This window comes from Rutidosis leptorrhynchoides, chromosome 5 (assembly GCF_046630445.1).
Source record: "Rutidosis leptorrhynchoides isolate AG116_Rl617_1_P2 chromosome 5, CSIRO_AGI_Rlap_v1, whole genome shotgun sequence".
Classification (NCBI taxonomy): Eukaryota; Viridiplantae; Streptophyta; class Magnoliopsida; order Asterales; family Asteraceae; genus Rutidosis; species Rutidosis leptorrhynchoides.
The window spans coordinates 311662241-311686348 of NC_092337.1; the positions used below are offsets into that span (position 1 = coordinate 311662241).

At 36.0% G+C, this 24108-nt stretch overlaps 1 protein-coding gene across 1 annotated transcript; it reads left to right on the forward strand.

Annotated features, from left to right (window-relative positions):
• Position 1: 1 nt before the first annotated feature.
• On the forward strand, positions 2–23863 carry LOC139847308 (photosystem II repair protein PSB27-H1, chloroplastic-like). The gene is made up of 2 exons (XM_071836983.1): positions 2–727; positions 23258–23863. Exon 1 carries the CDS (start codon positions 188–190, stop codon positions 701–703), a length of 516 nt encoding a protein of 171 aa, XP_071693084.1. The 5' UTR covers positions 2–187; the 3' UTR covers positions 704–727; positions 23258–23863.
• The last annotated feature ends 245 nt before the right edge of the window (positions 23864–24108 follow it).

The window sequence follows — 24108 nt, forward strand, 5'->3', positions numbered from 1 at the left end:
TCTGCATCCACCCCTGGTTCAGCCACATCATACCAAAATCTTTCAAAACACTTTCTCATCCCCACAAACCTTTAAAACCAGATAAGAAGATAAGCCCCCCATTTCAAACCAAAACCAAACATCCATCTTACATCACATACTCATCAACCAACAATCACACCTTCACAATCCACCACCACAAACCGCCATGTCATCACCAGCGTTAATCACTCCCACCACCTCCACACCTAAACCCCTCCTACCCAACATCCGTTGCAAACTCTCCACATCCCCCATCGCCACCACCACCACCGCCGCCACGCGCCGCCGCAATTTCCTATCACTAACGGCGGTAATCGCCTTATCGTCCCCACTACTCACTACCCCGGATGTTGCATTGGCTGCATCCGATGAAGAATACGCGAAAGAGACACAAGAAGTGATTAAAAAGGTAAGGGACACAATTAACATGGACAAAACTGATCCTAATATTGCAACTGCAGTTGCTGAATTGAGAGAAACATCGAATTCTTGGGTGGCTAAGTACCGGAGAGAAAAAGCGTTATTGGGGCGTTTGTCATTTAGAGACATGTATTCAGCACTGAATGCTGTATCTGGTCATTATGTTAGTTTTGGGCCCACGTCTCCGATTCCAGCTAAACGAAAGACTAGAATACTTGAAGAAATGGATTCTGTTGAAAAGGCCTTGTTGAGGGGACGATAGATATATCAACTTATTGTAATTTTAGTAAGTGGTACTTTTTTGTATACTTTTATCATATGATTGATTGTTATCAGTGGCGGAATATAGGCTAGTTTGGAAGGGGTGGGTGCCCCACCTAGCTTTTAACTTCTAACTAGTTATTTCACTTTTTTTTTTTTTTTTTTGAAAAGCCAACAAATTATATTAATAAAAAGAGATACAATCAGGAAGGCCTAAGGCCAATATACAAATAATGCTACAATCATAGAGCTATCAGCTAAACACGAAAAAAATGCTTAAAAATTAGAGCAAATGCGAGAATATAGACAGTGTGTATGGTTAATTGTTGATAGGAAAAAGCCTTCACCCGCCGGTTACTACTAAGAGGGATCAACTTGTATAAAAACAAGCCGGATTAGGACCCGAAATACAGTGCTGATCTAATGCAGCGACAAAGCAATTGAGCCTAAACCACTTAGACTCCTCTAAGTAATAATTCAGCAGGATCCGGCATAAAAAACCTACCTTAACCAACACCTACTTTTGCGAGTGATGCATCAAAACTTTTGGGGTTCGTGATCCACGTTAACCAATTTAGCGATCCTTTTTTCCAACGGGCGTTTATCCACTCGAAACATTTGCTTTGAATTTCTGCTACGGTCTTTGAGGAGCTAAGGCAATTACCTCCAAAAGTACGGGCATTTCTGTGAGTCCAAATATGATAGGATGTGACCCAAACCGTAGCTTGCCATATGGATACCCCATGGTTGGAGTTTAAAAACGGATTTGAACTTTGTGCAATGTCGGAAATACATGAGATAGGTAGATGATTGAAATTCCACCACTTTTGGATTCTTTCCCAAATGTCTTTGGCAAAACTACAAGTTAGGAGCATGTGATGTAGAGTTTCAATATCATCATCACAAACCGGACATCTCAATGAGTGGAGATCAATACCTTTTTTATCTAGCGCGACTCTAACGGGCAATTTGTTTTGTTTCGCCCTCCAAATGAAGATACCAATTTTTTGCGGGATGAGTGGGTTAAAGTCCGTAGGCTGGGGTGGTGAAGAAAGAACTTTTTCAGCGGCTAGAGAGCTAAGTAATCGGACCAACGAGCTGGTGGAGAACAGACCCGACGGGTCATGTTTCCAGGACCACGGGCCAGCCGAAGGATGAGACTGGGTAGCAGGAGAATGAGAAAAAGGGTGTGCTCTGATGGAATCGATAAGAGCAAAAAGTTCATCCTCAGTACCCCATCTCGGGGGCATGGACCAATTCCATTTGAAAATCAACGAATTAACCGTTACATCCAAACGGTCGGCAATGAAAGCCTCTGGTGTAGCCTCGAGTTTGAAAAGTCTCGGGTATGCGTCTTTGAGCGGTACGTCGCCCATCCACTTATCAATCCAAAATCTCGTATCCGCACCAATTCCTACATCTTTGACAAAAGCGTTAGAGAGATTACACCCTAACTTGGTTAGGGTGTCTTCGATTTTAATAATATTATACCAAGGGCGACCCGAAAGATTTTTCAATTTGTTCCCGGGTATCGAGGTACAACATCCCAAACCCCCGCCAATTCCATAAATACTTTTGATAATGCGAACCCAAAAAACGTTTTCACCCGAGAGGAATCTCCACCACCATTTGGATAGGAGTGCAATATTTTTAATTTTTAAGGAGCAAACATTTAAACCACCAAATTCGTAAGGTAAAAGTATTTGTTCCCATTTAACCCAAGCCATTTTTTTCTCATCTTGAGATCCCCCCCAAAAAAAATCACGACGATACCCTTCAAGTTCTTTAATTACATTAGCAGGTGCTTTAAAAAGTGAAAAATAATAAAGTGGGAGACTAGTTAATATCGCTTTAATTAACGTGAGACGACCTCCAAAAGAGATAGATTTAGCTTTCCAATCCGATAAACGTTTTTTGAACTTTTCGAGAATAGGAGCCCAAGTATTATACGAAGAAATTTGAGCCCCAATTGGGAGCCCAAGGTAGCTAAATGGAAAAGACCCTTCTTTGCAATTAAACCACGAAGCTAAGCTAGCAAGTTCGGAAGTGGTCGTACGAATACCATAAACACTACTTTTGTTGAGATTAATTTTAAGGCCCGATAGATCCTCGAAACATTTAAGAATTTTCAAAATATTTTTAACCTCGAATTTGTTCCATTTTCCAAAAATAATTGTGTCATCCGCATATTGGAGGTGTGACAAAACAACATTATCTTTTCCAATCTCGACACCATTGATTAGTTTTTTGTTTGTTGCAATTTTTAAAAGTTGGTTTAATCCTTCTCCCGCAATGATGAAAAGGAAAGGGGATAAAGGGTCCCCTTGTCTTACACCTCTTCCGGGGAAGAATTGTTCGGTGGGTGAACCATTGATTAAAACAGAAATAGATGTAGAATTAAGGCAAGACATAATCCATTTTACCCATTTAGACCCAAACCCCATTGAAGACATTATTGATCTAAGGAAATCCCAATCTAGACAATCAAAAGCTTTTTCGAAGTCAACTTTAAATATAAAACTCTTTTGATTTCTAGATTTAAGGTCTTCTAAAGATTCGAGAGCAATTAAGACACCATCAAGTATATATCTATTAGAGATAAAGGCGCTTTGTTCGTCACCTATTAGCCTCGGGATTATTTTGCGAATTCGGTTTGCAAGTAATTTGGAAAGAATTTTGTAGTAACTCCCGATGAGACTAATAGGTCTAAAATTAGAGAAATTGAGAGGATCATTGACCTCTGGGATGAGAGTGATGAAAGAGGCGTTGCACCCGTTGGAAATGGATCCCGTTTCCCAGAACCACTTAAGAGCCTTGATAAGATCTTCTTTGATTATGTCCCAGAATTTGATGTAAAACATGATATTAAAGCCATCTGGTCCCGGCGCCTTATTTCTACCACAACTCTTAATAGCATCGAGAATTTCAGTATCAGTAAAGGGAGACTCCAAAGCCTCGGCCGAGGGTGCTTCAATTTTTGGCCCGTCCCAATTATCAAACATCCATGACTCCGATGTATTCTTTTTGAAAAGTCCCTGAAAAAAAGAAAAAGCTTCATTTTTAATAGATAAGGGATTAGAATTCCATACCCTACCAATGTTGATGCCATGAATATTATTTTTCTGATTCCTCCGCCGAATGTAGGAGTGGAAAAATTTGCTATTCTCGTCTCCTTCTAAAGCTCATTTGAATCTTGATTTTTGTTTAAGCATTTCTAATTGAGATTTCTCTTTTTGGAGGAGATTTTCTTTGTCTTTCATCCAATTGTTGTAGTCCTCATCATTTAGATTGGAAGTTTCGGCTTTCTTTTCCCATTCAGTGACCACACACGTCAATTCTTCGATTTCAGTTTTCAATTTACCATGAGAAGTCGAATACCACCTTTTCAGTTCTTGTTTGACTAACTTGAGCTTATCTCTAAAGATGCAATCAGGTTTGGAGCTATTTGTATTTTTGTTCCAAGTTGTTTTGATGATGTCGAGCGAATCTTCGTGCATTAACCATTCATCGAAAACTTTCACCGATTTAGGTCCAAAATCGATGTCACCGTCTCTTAAGAGAAGCGGGCAATGATCAGTGTGTTTTTTATCCAAAACCAAAACGTTTAAATTTGGCCATTGAAGGATGAGGTTTTCCGAGACGAGGTATCTATCAAGTTTGCTGAATTTCTTTCCATTATCACTAATTCGGGTGTACGTTCTTCCACCTAGAGGCAGATCTAGAAATGAGTTCTCGTTGATAAAATCGTTGAAGAGTTTGGCCCGTCTTTCACAAAATTCCGTATTTTTCCTTTCCGATGAGTACCTTACTTCATTAAAATCGCCAAAAAGAGCCCACATAGCTCCATCATATTTCAGGATGTCATTAAGATCGTTCCACATCTTTCTTTTTCTGAATCAGAATGAGGACCATAAATGTTCACAAGAATGATCTCGGTACCTACATCTTTCCAAAATCCTTTTATCGCAATAAAGGAGTCACACTCAACAACACGGTTAGCATTAAAAAGATTAGGGTCCCAAATCGTAATAATCCCGCCCGAATCACCTTTTGATTTTTTAAAAGCGTATTTATAATCACTACTACCCCAAACCTTTTCCACCCAATATTCCGAGATTTTTTCGGCTTTTGTTTCCTGAAGGGCAATTACGTTTGGCCTTTGTTTATCACATACCCGTTTGAACCAATTGAATTTATTTTTATCTTTAAGACCTAGACCTCTAATGTTAAGGGATAATATCTTCATATTTAACAGATTAGAATCACGAAAAAATGAAACAAAAATCAGAGTTTACCTCAAAGGTTGGAAGAAGGCTGTTTCCGTGATAAACCCAGGATTTCACCTACATCCTCGATATTTAGTGATGATTCTGATGTGTGGTTACCTCTAGGATCCGAGTTACGTGAAGATGATGGTTGATTTGTTTTAATTTTTATCTTCTTTCGATTAGGGTTCCTGGCCTGAGACCTTGCCTTAAGAATTCGAGAAGTTGAGTTCCATTTTCTTATGGTGGACCAGACTGAGTCGGTTGAAGAAGTTTTTCTTTTTTTGCTTGGCATACCAGAAGGGTGATATGTGCACTCGCGTACAGGAGAAGCAGAAGTGACATGGGCTGACGAAGATGTAGTAAACACGAAGACATCAGAAGGTTGAGGAGGGACAGATTGAAACGGGCATGCATTCTCCTTGTCACTTGATTGTGCCGGGAGGCTAACAGATTGGGCTACGTGAGAAATAGAATCAGATATATCATTGGGCTTATCAGCAAATGGGCTAGGGGAATCAAAAACATCGATTGGGTTGGTAATCTTTTCATTAACAGTGGACTTGAATGAGGTTTCATTTACCGAGTAATACTTAGGGGGTTCGATTACCGGGCTTGACTCTTCATTATCACTTTGGGGAAAACGAATATGGGTATTTTCAAGGCCAGCTTTTGGAGTTCCATTAACGTTATCATTAATCTCAACATTAATCTCGTCATTAAAGTTAGCTGACGTGGCAAATAAATTTGAGCTGCCCCCCTCGTCGGCCGGTAAGTCATTTTCCGGTGGCCAAACATCATCATCGGTATCGTCTTTTTTGTAGAAAGCATGATTTGATTCATTATCATCTTCTATGTTGGTATTGTTATCAGACGAATCATGTTCCATTTCCTTCATCTCAATTTCAATAATTCCTTTTACATCCTCGATTACATGAATGTAGTGAATACTTCCATCATCGACTTTTGCATGGACTGTGGTATTAATAAGTTTATCACCTCATAATTTGACGAGAACTTTGGCCGTTACAAGATTTTGGTTACCGATAAATTCGCAATTATGGACATCATGAATCGTACCGAACCACCCGGCTATCTTCCTGAAATTTTTTTCTGACCAACAAGTGATTGGGACGCCTCTGATCGTTAGCCAAGATAATCTAGCTGACTTGAAACATTTGTCATCGACTTTACGAATATTTTTTAGCCAACTTTTGAGAATATGGTTATCCTCACTTAGTATAGTATTAACAGTTGATTCATCCTCGAAAGTGAGACATATTTCGAGTCCACCAAGGTATTTGATGTTAAACTTTGACAAACCTTCGGCGGTGCAAATAGTGGGGAAGTCTTCAATAAGATCAATGTCAATAATCTCGCCAATAATAGCCTTTCTAAGAATTTTTTTGTTTGATATTTCAGGTTCTAACGTGACCATACGAGGCTTGTCCCAGGGGTTGGAGATTGTTTCTGCTGGAGTAGTAGTAGGGGGATTTGGATCAGAGGTTGGGGGGTTGGTTTCACGGCTCGTGGTTTTAGGGACATACTGAGTTTTAGGTTTATTAGGTCCGACTGATTGGGGGGGATTTGCAAGGTTTTGGTTACTGAAGCGTGAAGGTTTGGGAGGTGCAGGTTCATGAAAACGATTCATATTCAGATGAGGTTTTCGGTTATGTGCCTGATATGCTCTTAACCAGTTTCCATTTAAATATATAGTGTTTAATCTCTTGAGCAGAAAATCTAAATCATGGATGTTGGAATATCGAACAAACCCATACCTTTTCCCATTCCTCAAAGTTTTTCCAAAAGGGAGATAGAGATCTGTCACGGTTCCATATCTCTTGAAAAAGAAAAGGAGATCGTTATAGGTCCAGTGGTCAGGGAAGTTAAAAAACATGATGGACGATGAAGGGTTTGATTGGTTGATAGGGATATTATTTGGAAAAGTAGCATGGCGATTGAGGGAGTTTGAAGGATTTTTGAATAAAGGTGAGGGAGTTATTTCTGTTATAAAAGTAATAATTGGATGATAATTTTATTATTATTATAGATATTGCATAGTATATTTTTTTGAGTATAAATAGGTGTGTTGAGTTAGAGTTTATGGGATGTATTTTTTTGGTTAAAAAAAACACTCTCTCTCTCTAGATTCCAAATGCCACCAAACTCTCATTGTACATTTTTCTATAAATAAAAAACCAATTACTCATACCTTTTGTTCAACCTTTGTTTTCTCCGTTTTACAGTATCTCTATCTCTATATACCTTCTACAGTCAAGAACCACTAAAGGTAGTTATAAGCCTACTGAATTATAACACGTTATCAGCACGATTATCTCAACATTTATACTAAATATGGTTGGCTCTGCCACCTAACTAATATATGGTCGGTTATACCACCTAAATGATATATGGTCGACACTGTCGCCTAATTTACATTTATGTTATCTAACATTTATTTATGTATACTAACATTTACATTTATGTTATTTAACATTTATTTATGTATACTAACATTTACAGTTATGTTCACTAACATTTATATTTATGTTATTTAAGTTATATATGGTCGGTTATACCACCTGAATTATATTTTCTGTAATCTAACTCTTATTAACTTCACTAACATTTATATTTATGTTATTTAAGTTATATATGGTCGGTTATACCACCTGAATTATATTTTCTATAATCTAACTCTTATTAACTTCACTAACATTTATATTTATGTTAATAAGACCTCATGATTGTACGCAACACGTCATTTGACAACACGGTACTTTATGTACGCAATGTAGCGACCCCGACAAATCGTCAAGTGACGGCGTCGACTACGTGGGTCCCATTACCTGGTCATAAGTCTTTATGACAATGTTTGACCAAAATATGTCACCCTCATTTCAAAATAAAGACACATTTTCAAAGTTTACAAGAATTGTTCAACCAAAAGTTAAGTTACAAGGTTATAAGTACATTTGAAATCTAGGCGACACGGTTTAAAGTAAAGTCAAAAGACGCTCCAAGTAATGCATGTATACTCGACATCCAATGCAAGTATCAAATAGTGAGCGGAAGCATGTATCACATATCGTGCAAGACCTGAGAAAAACATAGAAATCTGTCAACGAAAACGTTGGTGAAATCATAGGTTTAAGTAAGTAAGTGAGTAAAAGTAAGTAAGTCGAACCACAAGGTTTGCAAAGTTGAAATAATAGTAATACATTCTAAAAGTTAATATTCACGAGCACCCAATTATCAAAGCTTAACATTCCATCCATTGTATACCCCATCCATAGTGCTAGAACAAACACTGATTCTCGAAAATATATTTCATCCGTAGACGGTAGCGAACCGTCAAAGATGAGGGTTGTCAAACCCATATGGCCATATAACATAAGTTCTCGCTTACACCATCTGATGTAACTAATGATAATCGGATTGAGGATTTTCGTTCTAAACTCGTATGTAGAATGTTTGTTTTCCCGTTCTTGTGTTCACTTAGTTCAAAAGAATCGTTTATGTTTTCTCATCCCAAAAGTAAGTTCAAAAGAGTAAAAAGTGGGACTATGATCTCACCTTTGATTGCAAGAGTGAAATAGTACTTCAACAAGTAAACGTGCAAAGAACAATGCTAGTCTCGACCTAAACAATTAGGTTGTATCAATAACGATAGTCACGAAGGGTCAAAGATGTTCAATTAGTCCTTTGGCTCAATACGACTCGATTAATATAGCATGTGAAGCAAATTGTCAAGTTTCATGCAAGATACAAGTATAAAAGCATGTTAGGAAGATTGCATAATTAATTGGTTAAGTTTGACAAAAAGTCAAACTTGGTCGGGTCAAAGTCAACGAAAAAGTCAACATGTTCGGGTCGGGTCCCGGACAAATTTTCCATGCTAATTATTCATATACAAGTATATTAAAACAAGTTTCATGTGAATCGGAGGTCGGTAGCTAGTCAAACATTTCACGTTAAAAGGGACATGGAGGTCAGAATCTGTCCAGGCCATTTGGCGCGCCGCGCGGTGTAGGTTGCGCGCCGCGCGACCTGTAATTCAGCTATTTTTCTGTCTTTCAAACTATGCACGAGCCAAAACCAATTCTAACACAACTCTTGACCCGCAAACACTTATAACGCCTATCATACATCGTTGGAAAGGTATTTTGACGAGGAATGCAACTAAACACATATCATCAATCAAACTTCCACTTATAACAACCAAAAACCACAATTAAACATTCATAATCAAAGTTCAAGTTCCAAAAACGCATTTTATGATTCGGGCAACCAATTTACATGTATGTTATGCCGTTTCGAAGGTAATCAAACACACATTGCAACAAAACACTTAACAACAATATCTCATAGCATTTGACGCATCAAAAGTTCATGTAAAGCTCATCAAACCCTAATCCAAGTTCACAAAATCATTAATCATGTTCTTGGAGTTTCCTTAATCAACCTATACATCAAAACGAAGCTAATGATACTAGTAACACTTTTTAAAACATGCACTTTAACAATCTAACAACATTTGATCATCCAAAATCAAGGATTTAGCAAGTAATTTTCATATTGAACTAGTTACACCAAAAACAACGAATCGAACATACAAATTACATACACGACATCACAATGAGCCATAGACACTAATTAACAACTTTATAACTCAAAAATCTCAAGAACACATAAAATTAGTGATTTTAGAAAGTTACCCAAATGAGATGAAGTTGGTATCAAATTGAAGAGGATGAAGAGAGGATTCCAAATATGTATTTTGTTTTGGTTGAAGCTTCCAAATCCGAATTTAGATGATGATTCTTTGTAGTGGTGTTTGAGAGAAAATTGGAAAGTATAGAAAGAAAATGGAAATGAAAATGAAAAGGAAAATGGGGAGGTGGGTGTTGACTAGTCAAGCTAGTCACATCTTTGCTCCAATGGCGAAACTAGTCCCTCGCGTTCGGTTGCGGGTACGTGAATTGACCAAACGAATTATTTTAAATTACACGGAAGTACGGGAGATATTAAAAAATCCGATAACGAGAATATTTAAAATGTTACTTAACAAAGGATACGAATCTAGATATGAAGGGTATTATTTAAAAAGAAAAAGACGGGCGTTAAAATAATTTAACGGAAAAATGCGGGATGTTACATTATCCACACCTCAAAAGAAATTTCGTCCCGAAATTTAGTTGGAAAATAATAATCGATGCCTCTCACTCGAGATCGGAGATGTCAATGCTATGAATAAGTGAAGGTACGTCCTTGAGTGTTCTCATGAATTTGGATTTTTACGATCCCCGGTTTCAACTGGTTTTCCTATGAAGAGAAGTTTGTCTTCAATAGTTGGTGCATTTAGAAGAATTGCACGTTCCTGTTCCGCAGGACACGTTTCTATGTTTGTTACACGAAATGTAAGGTAAACGGAAACTTAATTGAGTCGGAAGTTCTAAACGGTAGGAAGCGGTTCCAATACGCCCCAAGGTTTCAAAAGGTTCAATATTGCGGCTATAGCCTTTCTCGATTTCCCAAAATGGATTACACCTTTCCAAGGTGCGGTTTCTCAATATTACGCGGTTACACACTGGGATTTGTGAGGTTTTCATCTAAGTTTGGTATAACTCTTTTGGCGACTACGGATCGTCTCGAGCCCTCCTTGGATTTGAATGATTTCAATTGTTGTTTCTTGATGGAGTTCAGATTTCGGTGGTTGATGCTTTGGTTAAATGAACAGGGGTATGACATTAGCGGTCATATAGGGTTTCGGAAAGTGCGCGTGAACACACGAGTGGTAACTACTGTTGTAAGAGTGATCTACTAAAGGTGACAATACGAGTTTGTGACATGTCTTTCCAAGACGTAAATCGTTCGTTTGCTCGGTTCGTCAGTTTGTGGGTGGTACGCGGTACTCATGTCTAAGCGGGTTCCCAAGGTTCCTTGTAAAACTAGAAGTGAAACGAGTATTTCGATACGGAATAATTGACAAAGATACACCGTGTTGGAATAGAATCTCTTAAGATACGTTTGAACAAGTTAGTTAGGGTTCGAAAAATGTTCGTTAGGACTATTCACCCTCGTGGCGAATACTTATGTAATATGAGGAGTTTCTCTATCCATGGAGAAATGTTACAAGGAGTTTCTTTAAACGGAAATGCGAACGGTAAAGATAGTAGTGAAATGAGGACTTAGAATAGGATGAGTTTACATCTCGAGGTTGCCATAACGTGCCTCTAGTTGTCAAAAGTTGAAGTCTGAAAGAGAAACGAGGTAGTACACGTAGTTGTATAGTTCGGGGTTGAATAATAGTTGACCGATTATCAGAAACACAAGGGCGTTAAGTCAAAGAAGAGTGAAGTATCGTTGGATTATGTGCTATCTTAAATTCCAGTAATATCAGACGGTGACGGTGAAATAACAGAGGTATGTAGTGTGGTACGTGATGACGAGAAGATTGATCGGATCCACAATTTAGTATTCGAATTCTTCGTGTAAAATAACGAATTTTAGTTATGTTGATTTTTGAGTCGAGAGAGTATGCCTTTCGGCGTTCAAATAGAAATATTTCCATGTTCGAGTTCCATCTGTTGCTATACGATTTTAACTAGAAATGTTGGTGTGAAGAATCACGCTCAAGGTTCGAACACGGAGAGGTTTCGAGTTTTCCTTAGTGAGTTAACGAGTTTAAAAGTCGTGTGACACCGTGTGATACCATTCTGTAACACCCCAGCTTAACATGACCACAATATTGTCCGCTTTGCCCGCAGGCGCACGGCTTTTTCTTGGCGATAACACACGAGAAAAGTCAGAAATGAATCTTCGGTAACAACCGGTGAGATCTAATATTTTTACGAATATAAGTCTGAGTTGGGAGAGTTTCCTGATTACATGTGGCTTGATTTCGAGATTGATTGTAATGCCTTGACCATTAACATCATGGTCTAGAAAATTGGACTTCGTTCAACAGAAATTCTCACTCGGAGAATTTGGTATAGAGTTGCTCTTTTCTCAAAAGTTCGAGCTTAAGATGGTGATGTTGTTCGTTTTCCTTCTTTACTTGAATAAGTTAAGATGTCATCTATAAATACGATAACAGATTAGTCTATATGAATTTGCATACGCGGTTCAAGAGGTTTATGGATACGGGCGAGCTCTAAATAAATCAAACGGTACTAAGAGAGATTTACAACTAACGTTGCGAGTTCGGAAAGTGGCTTAGGAGACATCGTCTCACTTAACCCCCAATTGATGATAACCGGAACGGAGGTCGATTTGGAACATACGGGATTCGTGCAAATAATCATGAGGTCATGGATGCGAGGGAGAGTGTATCGGTTTCCAACCGAAAATTTCTTAGTTCACAATAATCTATACATAAATGTAGGGCAACAATTTCTCCTTAATGAATAGGTTTTGAGTTCCTTAGTTCTATTGGTGTCGAGTTCAATTTCTTAACGTATATCCTCCGATAATATTTATAGGCACACAATATTTTTCCGTTGGTCGCTTAAATCGCCTAAATAGTATCTAGGGGAAAAGATGGAAGGTAATGAGTACAAGTCAAAGTCTTGGTTGTAAAACGTCTAGCGGTAATCGAATCGAACAAGTATGAAGTATACGGTTTGTTGTGAAGAAACGTACCCGTGACTAGTCCATCGTCGTCTCGGGCATCCTAGGTGTCGATGTTGAAAGTTCAATGGCGTGCGTTGAGGTTGATTTCTTCTTTGGGCACACATTCCTAAAATGACCCAGTTGGCCACACTCAAAGCATGCACCCGTCCTGTGTGCGTTGGGCACCCTTCGAGCGACGGTAACGGTACCCTTACAGACATGGGCCACATGGCCACTTCTTTGACACTTGACGCAAAATGGTTTGCCACATTCACCAAAATGATGTTTGCGACACTTGTTACAGTGAGGTAGGGTTCCGGCATACCCCTTCTTGCCGCCGGGGGTGAAAGGCTTCTTGGAGATGTTGTTATTGTTGTGGTTGCTTGTTTGCGAGGCTTCCCATTTTCTTTTGTTATTACCCGGGTGGTTCTCGACCATTCGTACCGGTGCTTCCATTTCATTCACCGTTTCTAAAGTTTGGTGGGCCTTTGTTAAAGCCTCTTGTAGGTTAGTGGGTTGGGATGCCATTACCCCGTGTTGAATGCTCTTAGGGAGGCCATCCATGTAAAGTTCGACTCTTAGGGATTCGGGAGTCATGAGATTTGGACACATTGAGACTAGTTCGGTAAACCGTTGATTATAAGCTCCGAGGTCATTCCCGACCGTTCTTAAATTCCTTAGACCCTGTTCGAGCCTTCGAGTCTCGTCGCGCAGAAAATATTCGGTGATCATTCTCTCTCTTAATTCGGTCCATGAGAGTGTGTGGGCTTCATCGATACCCACCGATTGTACGTACTTGTTCCACCACGAAAGAGCAATGCCGGTGAAAGTGAGGGTGGAAAACTTGACCTTATCTTGGTCTCGACAACCGCTTGTGTTAAAAACGGTCTCCATTTGTTCAAACCATCGGGTGAGAACAACCGGTCCTCCGGTTCCATCGAAAGTGGGAGGGTTGTACTTCATGAAGTTCTTGTAGGAGCAACCTTCGCTTGAATTACCGGCTCCACGATTGGTGTTGTTGGAAAAGTGATCGGCCACGGCCGTACCCACGGCGGTGGTTATCATTCGTTGAAGAGCTTGTTCTAGAGTTTCGAGAGGGGTATTGTGTTGACCTTGGTGAGCCATTGTTCCTTCAAGACACAAGAATATCGTTGATTAGTATTCTTAACAATACTAACCGTGATATGGAATAAGGATATAGAGAAAAATTTTCCTTGACTCGCCTTAAATTCTTTATGTCATAATGTCGGAACGTCCATGTGAATCACCGTAATATAATCCCGGAAATTATATTACCCTGATTCTCATGTGCATTTAACATTACTTCATAAAGTCAAGGTGGCGCGTCAACAAAATTTATCAACGTAAGATCAAGATCGAATACGAGTTAGATATGATAGAAGAGTTCGAGTATAAATGCACAAATAGTCAAGTAATTCCTACTTCAGTCTATATGCCGGTTGTAGTCTAGATTCACCTATGTACCCTATGACTCGGGGTGAACACAAATGAACTCTAAATCCCTACAACCAAGGCTCTGATACCACTTGTAGCGACCCCGACAAATCGTCAAGTGACGGCATCGACTACGTGGGTCCCATTACCTGGTCATAAGTCTTTATGACAATGTTTGACCAAAATATGTCACCCTCATTTCAAAATAAAGATTGTTTTCAAAGTTTACAAGAATTGTTCAACCAAAAGTTAAGTTACAAGGTTATAAGTACATTTGAAATCTAGGCGACACGGTTTAAAGTAAAGTCAAAAGACGCTCCAAGTAATGCATGTATACTCGACATCCAATGCAAGTATCAAATAGTGAGCGGAAGCATGTATCACATATCGTGCAAGACCTGAGAAAAACATAGAAATCTGTCAACGAAAACGTTGGTGAAATCATAGGTTTAAGTAAGTAAGTGAGTAAAAGTAAGTAAGTTGAACCACAAGGTTTGCAAAGTTGAAATAATAGTAATACATTCTAAAAGTTAATATTCACGAGCACCCAATTATCAAAGCTTAACATTCCATCCATTGTATACCCCATCCATAGTGCTAGAACAAACACTGATTCTCGAAAATATATTTCATCCGTAGACGGTAGCGAACCGTCAAAGATGAGGGTTGTCAAACCCATATGGCCATATAACATAAGTTCTCGCTTACACCATCTGATGTAACTAATGATAATCGGATTGAGGATTTTCGTTCTAAACTCGTATGTAGAATGTTTGTTTTCCCGTTCTTGTGTTCACTTAGTTCAAAAGAATCGTTTATGTTTTCTCATCCCAAAAGTAAGTTCAAAAGAGTAAAAAGTGGGACTATGATCTCACCTTTGATTGCAAGAGTGAAATAGTACTTCAACAAGTAAACGTGCAAAGAACAATGCTAGTCTCGACCTAAACAATTAGGTTGTATCAATAACGATAGTCACGAAGGGTCAAAGATGTTCAATTAGTCCTATGGCTCAATACGACTCGATTAATATAGCATGTGAAGCAAATTGTCAAGTTTCATGCAAGATACAAGTATAAAAGCATGTTAGGAAGATTGCATAATTAATTGGTTAAGTTTGACAAAAAGTCAAACTTGGTCGGGTCAAAGTCAACGAAAAAGTCAACATGTTCGGGTCGGGTCCCGGACAAATTTTCCATGCTAATTATTCATATACAAGTATATTAAAACAAGTTTCATGTGAATCGGAGGTTGGTAGCTAGTCAAACATTTCACGTTAAAAGGGACATGGAGGTCAGAATCTGTCCAGGCCATTTGGCGCGCCGCGCGGTGTAGGGTGCGCGCCGCGCGACCTGTAGTTCAGCTATTTTTCTGTCTTTCAAACTATGCACGAGCCAAAACCAATTCTAACACAACTCTTGACCCGCAAACACTTATAACGCCTATCATACATCGTTGGAAAGGTATTTTGACGAGGAATGCAACTAAACACATATCATCAATCAAACTTCCACTTATAACAACCAAAAACCACAATTAAACATTCATAATCAAAGTTCAAGTTCCAAAAACGCATTTTATGATTCGGGCAACCAATTTACATGTATGTTATGCCGTTTCGAAGGTAATCAAACACACATTGCAACAAAACACTTAACAACAATATCTCATAGCATTTGACGCATCAAAAGTTCATGTAAAGCTCATCAAACCCTAATCCAAGTTCACAAAATCATTAATCATGTTCTTGGAGTTTCCTTAATCAACCTATACATCAAAACGAAGCTAATGATACTAGTAACACTTTTTAAAACATGCACTTTAACAATCTAACAACATTTGATCATCCAAAATCAAGGATTTAGCAAGTAATTTTCATATTGAACTAGTTACACCAAAAACAACGAATCGAGCATACAAATTACATACACGACATCACAATGAGCCATAGACACTAATTAACAACTTTATAACTCAAAAATCTCAAGAACACATAAAATTAGTGATTTTAGAAAGTTACCCAAATGAGATGAAGTTGGTATCAAATTGAAGAGGATGAAGAGAGGATTCCAAATATGTATTTTGTTTTGGTTGAAGCTTCCAAATCCGAATTTAGATGATGATTCTTTGTAGTGGTGTTTGAGAGAAAATTGGAAAGTATAGAAAGAAAATGGAAATGAAAATGAAAAGGAAAATGGGGAGGTGGGTGTTGACTAGTCAAGCTAGTCACATCTTTGCTCCAATGGCGAAACTAGTCCCTCGCATTCGGTTGCGGGTGCGTGAATTGACCAAACGAATTATTTTAAATTACACGGAAGTACGGGAGATATTAAAAAATCCGATAACGAGAATATTTAAAATGTTACTTAACAAAGGATACGAATCTAGATATGAAGGGTATTATTTAAAAAGAAAAAGACGGGCGTTAAAATAATTTAACGGAAAAATGCGGGATGTTACACGCAACACGTCATTTGACAACACGGTACCATGGGTCGAGATTAATTCCGATCAATACGAATACGATGGGGTCTTTATATGTTATCTAACATTTATGATTACTTATGCAATAAATCATTATTTATTTCATGCATACTAATGTTTATTCTTAAAAGTAAATCTTAAAAGTTAAAATAAGAAAAAATAGTTTGTATTTTTATTAAAAGTAAATCTTAAAAGTTAAAATAAGAAAAAGTAGTTTGTATTTTTATTAAAAGTAAATCTTAAAAGTTAAAATAAGAAAAAGTAGTTTGTATTTTTATTAAAAGTATAAATCTTAAAAGTTAAAATAAGAAAAAGTAGTTTGTATTTTTATTAAAAGTAAATCTTAAAAGATAAAATAAGAAAAAGTAGTTTGTATTTTTATTAAAAGTAAATCTTAAAAGTTAAAATAAGAAAAAAATACTTGTCCTTTATATTACTCATACGCGTTTTGATATAGTGACTTTATTCGTTAACGTCAACTAATGACGTTACAACGGTCATATATACATAACGGTTGTTAACGTCAACTGACGACGTTACAACAACTATATTTTTCAAATATAAAATAAACATCTCCGTTTTCACATTTTCACAAATCAATTTTTATTTTTCAGATTACTACTCTCAAAAGGTTTTTGTAAAAATGATTCACACAAGGATGATTTTTCCTATTGTATTGGTCATATTAACTATCATCATTGTTGCTAATATACCACCGGGTGAACCTATATTCTATCCTGCCCTTGTGGTTTTATTATTTGTAATCATACCATTATTCTGTTGTTTGCTACTTATGAATTTAAAATGATTCTAATTTCATTTTATTATTTGTCTATGAATAGAAGTTGATTATGATTATAATTTATGTTATTCATCTTTTTGATAATAGAAAATGTCGAATTTGAAAAGGCTTAAATTTGCTCATTTAGAACAAGTGGGAACAACTACTTAACATGGGTTATGAATGTAGAAAAACATCTCGAATCAAACGGTATTTTAGAAACCCTGAATGAAAATAACAATTATTCCGAACAAGAGAAAGCAATAGTAAGTATTTTTCTTAGCAAACATATTGACGAGTCCTTAGAATCTACATATTATATGATCGAAAATCCAAGTGTATTATGGAAAATACTCAAAGATAGATACGTTAATAATTATAAAAAAATAATAATAATAATAATAATAATAATGGTGATCCATGAAAGAATAAATTTAAAGATATTAGTAGACGCTCTTATAAGAATTCCGGAGATTCTTATTAATGATCTGGTAACGTGGATCATCAGTCTAGTATTTCTTGAATACATGAACATCTTGTTTAGCTCTACAAATAAGTCCCAAAAGAAAAGAAAACGAGAGTGAATCTGTTGACAAATCTTGATTAAATTAACCCTGAGCTACCTTGAGACTTGAATGGTTTGAATTTTCTAAGATGCCTAGTTTTTTTTTTTATGTATCACTCATAAATAAATGGTTTTAGACCATAACGCATATGTTTTATTAAGTGTTATCTTTTATGTACTTCAGATTATAACTTGTTTGCAGGTAATATAATTTGATTATCTTGCTGAAATATAACTCATTATTTGCTTATCTTATTTGAAGTTTTAGTATAAATCCTGCAGAAATACAACATCAATTAAATGGTAAAGACCTATGTATTGCAGATAGTAGTAACATACACACTATGATCAAATCTAAGAAATATTTCATTGATTTAAATCAAATGAAGGAATTATAAATACTATACCAGCTCTTGCAAACTTGATATAAGAAACGAAAAAGGCAAAATTTCATATTACCAAATGGTACGAATTTTTTGGTAAACAATGTCTTGTTTTCTCCCAAATCAAAGAGAAATTTGTTAAGTTTCTCTGATATATATCATAGTGGATATGATTATCAGTCAATGATAATCGAAAATGAGAAATATCTATGTAGCACCGAAAAGCGCATAGGATTAAAAGCGCATATGATAAAAAGCGCATATGATGAAAAGCGCAGCGCATATGATTAAAAGCGCATATGATAAAAAGCGCATATGATGAAAAGCGCATCGCATATAATTAAAAGCGCATATAATGAAAAGTGCATATGACGAAAAGCGCAGCACATATGATTAAAAGCGCATATGGTGAAAATGATATATGATGAAAAGCACATATGGTGATTAATGAAAATCACATATGGTGATTAATGAAAAGCACATATAGTGATTAATGAAAAGCACATATAGTGATTAACGAAAAACACATATGGTGATTAATGAAAATCACATATAGTGATTAATGAAAAGCACATATAGTGATTAACGAAAAACACATATGGTGATTAATGAAAATCACATATGGTGATTAATGAAAAGCACATTGAGAAAGAATCACCAATATTTCTTGAAAGAATTCAAGGGAATATATATGGACCAATTCATCCATCATGTGGACCATTTTGATATTTCATGATTCTAATAGACGCATCTAGCGGATGGTCTCATGTTTGTGTGTTATCAAGCCGTAATATGGCATTTGCAAAGTTTCTTGCACAAATTATTAAATTGAGAACACATTATTCTGATTACATCATTAAAAGGATGAGACTTGATAATGCTGGTGAGTTAACATCTCAAGTATTGAATGATTATTATATGTCTACAGGGATTGTTGTTGAACATCCAGTTACTCATGTGCATACACAAAATTGGTTTAGCTAAATCAATAGATAAACGCTTGCAGCTAATAACTAGACAATTGGAAATGAGTACAAAACTCTCAATATTTATATGGGGACATGTAAAATTACATGATGCGACATTAATTCGCATTAAACCAAGTGCAAGTCATAAATATTCTCCATTACCAACTTAATTTTGGTCGAGAGCCAAATATTTTCCATCTTAGAACATTTGGCTGTGCAGTGTATTTTTAATTGCACCACCACAATAAATGATTCCTCAAAGAAGGATGGAAATATATGTTGGATATGAAACATCTTCAATCATAAGATATATTGAACTCATGACGGGTGATGTTTTACAGCACATTTTGCCGATTGTCACTTTAATGAAACATTGTTCTCTATATTAGGGGGAGAAATGAAAAATAAATAAAAAGATGCTTCATTATGTGAACATCAATTAAGGTATATAGAACTCGCACAAAAGAATGCGAAACGAAAGTTCAAAAATAATGCATATGCAAGAACTTGCAAATTAATTACTTTATGCATTTAAAGATACAAAAAGAGTGACTAAATCATATATACCAGCAGTAAATGCTTAAGTTAGAATTGAAATTCCAAAAGCTAGCAATAATGTCACTCATGAGTCTTCGCCACGTCTGAAACGTGGAAAACAAATTGGTTCCAAAGATAAAAATCCTAGAAAAGAAAAATCAGCTGATAATGAGGTAAAAAAAAAAAGTGTTCAAGAAGAACCACAAATCAATATTCCTTCTGCAGAGGATATTGATAAATGTAAATACATAAATTGCAATAAATTATGCAATATTATGGAACCGAAATGAAATGAAAAATCTTGATGAGATATTTTCATATAATGTTACAATGACATCATGAATAAAGATGATGATCTGGAACCAAAATCTGTCATTGAATATCAAAATAGACATGATTGAGCTCAACAGAAAGGAGCAATACGAGCTGAAATAGAATCACTCAATAAAAGAAAAGTTTTCGGATCAATCGTTATCACTTTTAAAGATGTGAAACGTATGGGATATAAATGAATTTTTATCCGAAAAAGAAATGTGCAAATGAAGATACAAGGCAAAACTAGACTTGTAACTCAAGGTTTCCCACAAAGACCAGAAATGAATTATGAGGAAAACTTATCCTTATGTAATGGATACAATTACTTATTAGATACTTAATCAACCTGGTAGTTACTTAAATGCATCCCATGGATGTTGTTACTACTTATCTATATGGATCACTTGATAGTGATATATATGAATATACCTGAAGGGTTTAAGGTATCAGAAACATCTAACGCAAAACCTAAAGAAATGTATTCCATTGAATCACAAAGATTTTTATATGGGTTGATACAATAGTATAACGGATTAAGTGATTACTTGATAAGAAAAGTGTATACATATAAACTTATTTGCACATGTGTTTTAATTATGAAAAACAATGACCAGATATATATCGTAGTTATTTATGTCAATGATCTTAATATCATAGGTACAAATAAAGAGATCCATGAAGCCATTCAACTTCTAAAGAAAGAATTTGAAATGAAAGATCTCGGAAAAACCAAGTATTGCCTTGGTTTACAAATTGAACATATGCCTAATGGTTTACTTGTACATCAAACAACATATACTGAAAAGATTTTAAAACATTTTAATATGGACAAGGCAAAACCATTAAGTACTCCTATGGTTGTTAGATCACTTAATGTTGACACTGATCCATTTCGTCCCTGTGAAGATCATGAAGATATCCTGGGACCAGAAGTACCATATCTTAGTGCAATTGGAGCTCTTATGTATCTTACAAATTGTACAAGACCTGACATTTCTTTTGCAGTTAATTTGTTGGCAAGGTTCAGCTCAGCTCCTACCAAAAGACACTGGAATGGGATCAAACACATATTTCGATACCTTCGAGGAACTACTGATTTAGGATTATTTTATTCTAACGAATCAAAACAAGATTTGGTTGGTTATGCAGATGCAGGTTATTTATCTGATCCACATAAAGCTAAATCTCAAAATGGATATGTATTCCTAAATGGAGGTACCGCAATATCATGGCGTTCTCAAAAACAAACACTTGTTGCAACATCATCAAATCATGCCGAAGTAATTGCATTACATGAAGCCAGTCGGGAATGTTTTTGGTTGAGATCAATGACACAACTCATTACTGATTCTTGTGGACTAGAACGCAATAAAAGTTCAACAACTATCTATGAAGATAATGTAGCTTGCATAACACAGATGAAAGAAGGGTATATCAAAAGTGACCGAACAAAACACATACCCCCTGGATTCTTCTCATACACTCAAAATCTCATTAAGGACAACCAGATTGAAATGAGATATGTTCAGTCCAGCAAAAATTCTGCTGACCTTTTCACCAAAGCACTTCCAACTGCTATTTTCAGAACACACGTTCATAATATTGGCATGAGGCATGTTCAGAAGATGTAACAACTCAGGCGTTGCCTACTTGAGGGGGAGTCAACTCTATGCTGCACTCTTTTTCCCTTAGCTAAAGTTTTATCCCAAAGGGTTTTCTTTAGCAAGGTTTTTAACGAGGCAGTACTAGTTATTCACTAATAAAATTATCATCCAAGGGGGAGTGTTATAAAAGTAATAATTGGATGATAATTTTATTATTATTATAGATATTGCATAGTATATTTTTTTGAGTATAAATAGGTGTGTTGAGTTAGAGTTTATGGGATGTATTTTTTTGGTTAAAAAAAACACTCTCTCTCTCTAGATTCCAAATGCCACCAAACTCTCATTGTACATTTTTCTATAAATAAAAAACCAATTACTCATACCTTTTGTTCAACCTTTGTTTTCTCCGTTTTACAGTATCTCTATCTCTATATACCTTCTACAGTCAAGAACCACTAAAAGTAGTTATAAGCCTACTGAATTATAACAATTTCACCTTATTTTGGGCTTTTTATATATTTGTGCTATATATCACCCCCTCTACATGCTACACACAAAGACAAACATATAATTGAGCTAGTAATAAATTTAGATACAATATCCCAAAATAAAGTGACTGTCCAGCATTTTATTGGTTATTTGTGTTTTTCATTTTTATAATTTTATGAATTGACGATCTCGTCCCCCGATAAAAAAGTTCAAGTTCCGCCACTGATTGTTATGTATATGTTATGAGGAGGTTTGTGATACATTTAAAGTTTTAAACGCAACATGAGGTTTGTGTTTTCTGAATGCAAAACGATTTTATGAAACAATTTTTTTTTTTAATGAACGAGAACTTTATATAAACAGAAAATGTTTTCAAAAAGAAAATGAACTCAACAATATGAATTCAAAGAGGACTCCGGCGAGGTTCGTACCTAGACAATGATTACCAACGAGCTATCTATACCGAGCCTCGCCTAACCAACACCGGAAAAAAACAAAACAAACAAAAATGTTACGATAAAATACATATTATTAAAGATTACAACAAGACATGAATCGAAAAACCGATAAAGGAACCCAAAAGAACTTAGATGTCCTTTATAAACACGTTGAATTTGGCCATTTCCGCACCTTGAATCACTTTTTCCTTACGCTTATGTTAGACTCTTGTTTTTAATCAGCCGACGCGAGATATAGTAATCCAATGGTTGTGGGTTATGGTATTAAATGCAAAAAAGTGTGTGACATTGAAAAGAAGAAATGTAATTTCATAGATATATGCCTATTTGGAAGATTTTGTTTCCTTTGTTTCATAAGATAATTCCTGCTGATCAGTGTCACATGGGCTAAATAATGTGATCTGTCTAGAATGAAAATAAACAATATAAAAACTGTAACAGGAAGAATGTGATCTTAACCATAATAATGGATGAACTGTTGGAATTACAAGTCATAAAAGATTGATAATAAACGATTGGGCACATGATCCTTGTCTACTCTCTTGTGATGTTATTCATGCTTATGTTGGACTTCACATATTTCTTATCTTATTTTTATTACGGATTAGTTAACTTTACTAAAAATGGAACTTTGCAGGAACACAATAAAAAGAAGTTGTCTCTTCATCCACCACTTATTATCTTCGTGTTCACGACACCAAGAACTTCGGGGGAATATTGTGAGCCTTCTGTTTCCTAAGAAAAACAAATAATCAAATTTGGGTGGAAACCATCGTACAAATGAAATTCTGATGTAATTTTCTCATGGATATTATGCATAAATTTCTTTAGGGTATTGATTGTATAAAAAGGCCAATACAACAGAAAATTAAACAAAGTTTAATACAGTTTCATGATTGTAGTCCTGCCCTGGTAAAACATACTATAAATGTTTATAATATTTGCACACGTAATCAGGGGCGGAACTAGCATAGGGCAGAGGGGGGCAGATGCCCCCAGTGGAATTTTTGATATTTTTGTGAAATTTTATGTATTTTTTAGGGATAACAATGAAGGAAGATGTAGTTGCTTGAAGGTTTGGAGAGGATGACCAAGGTAGAAGATAAAAGATGAAGTACATGATGAAAGATGAAATAGAAATATATGAGTGTCAGACCCATTACTACTTTTCAGTAAAAGTTTTTATTTTTATTTCTCATATACAAAATACAATTACGGAGCATACAATTTACAATAGAGACTAGAATGACATGACCCCACTTCTCTCTATTTTTCAAAAAAATAAACATTACACTACGGACCAATATTAGACTGTGATTTGTTTCATATTTCATCACTTGACGTAATGTGTTAGACAATTCGCTCACACAAGTACAACATACTTTTGAGTTACATTTTATTTAGATTTATATCTAATCCGTTTGGCTCACGGAATCCAATGGGATTCCGGCGGAATTGGAAGTGAATTTAGACACACGTCGTGTCTAA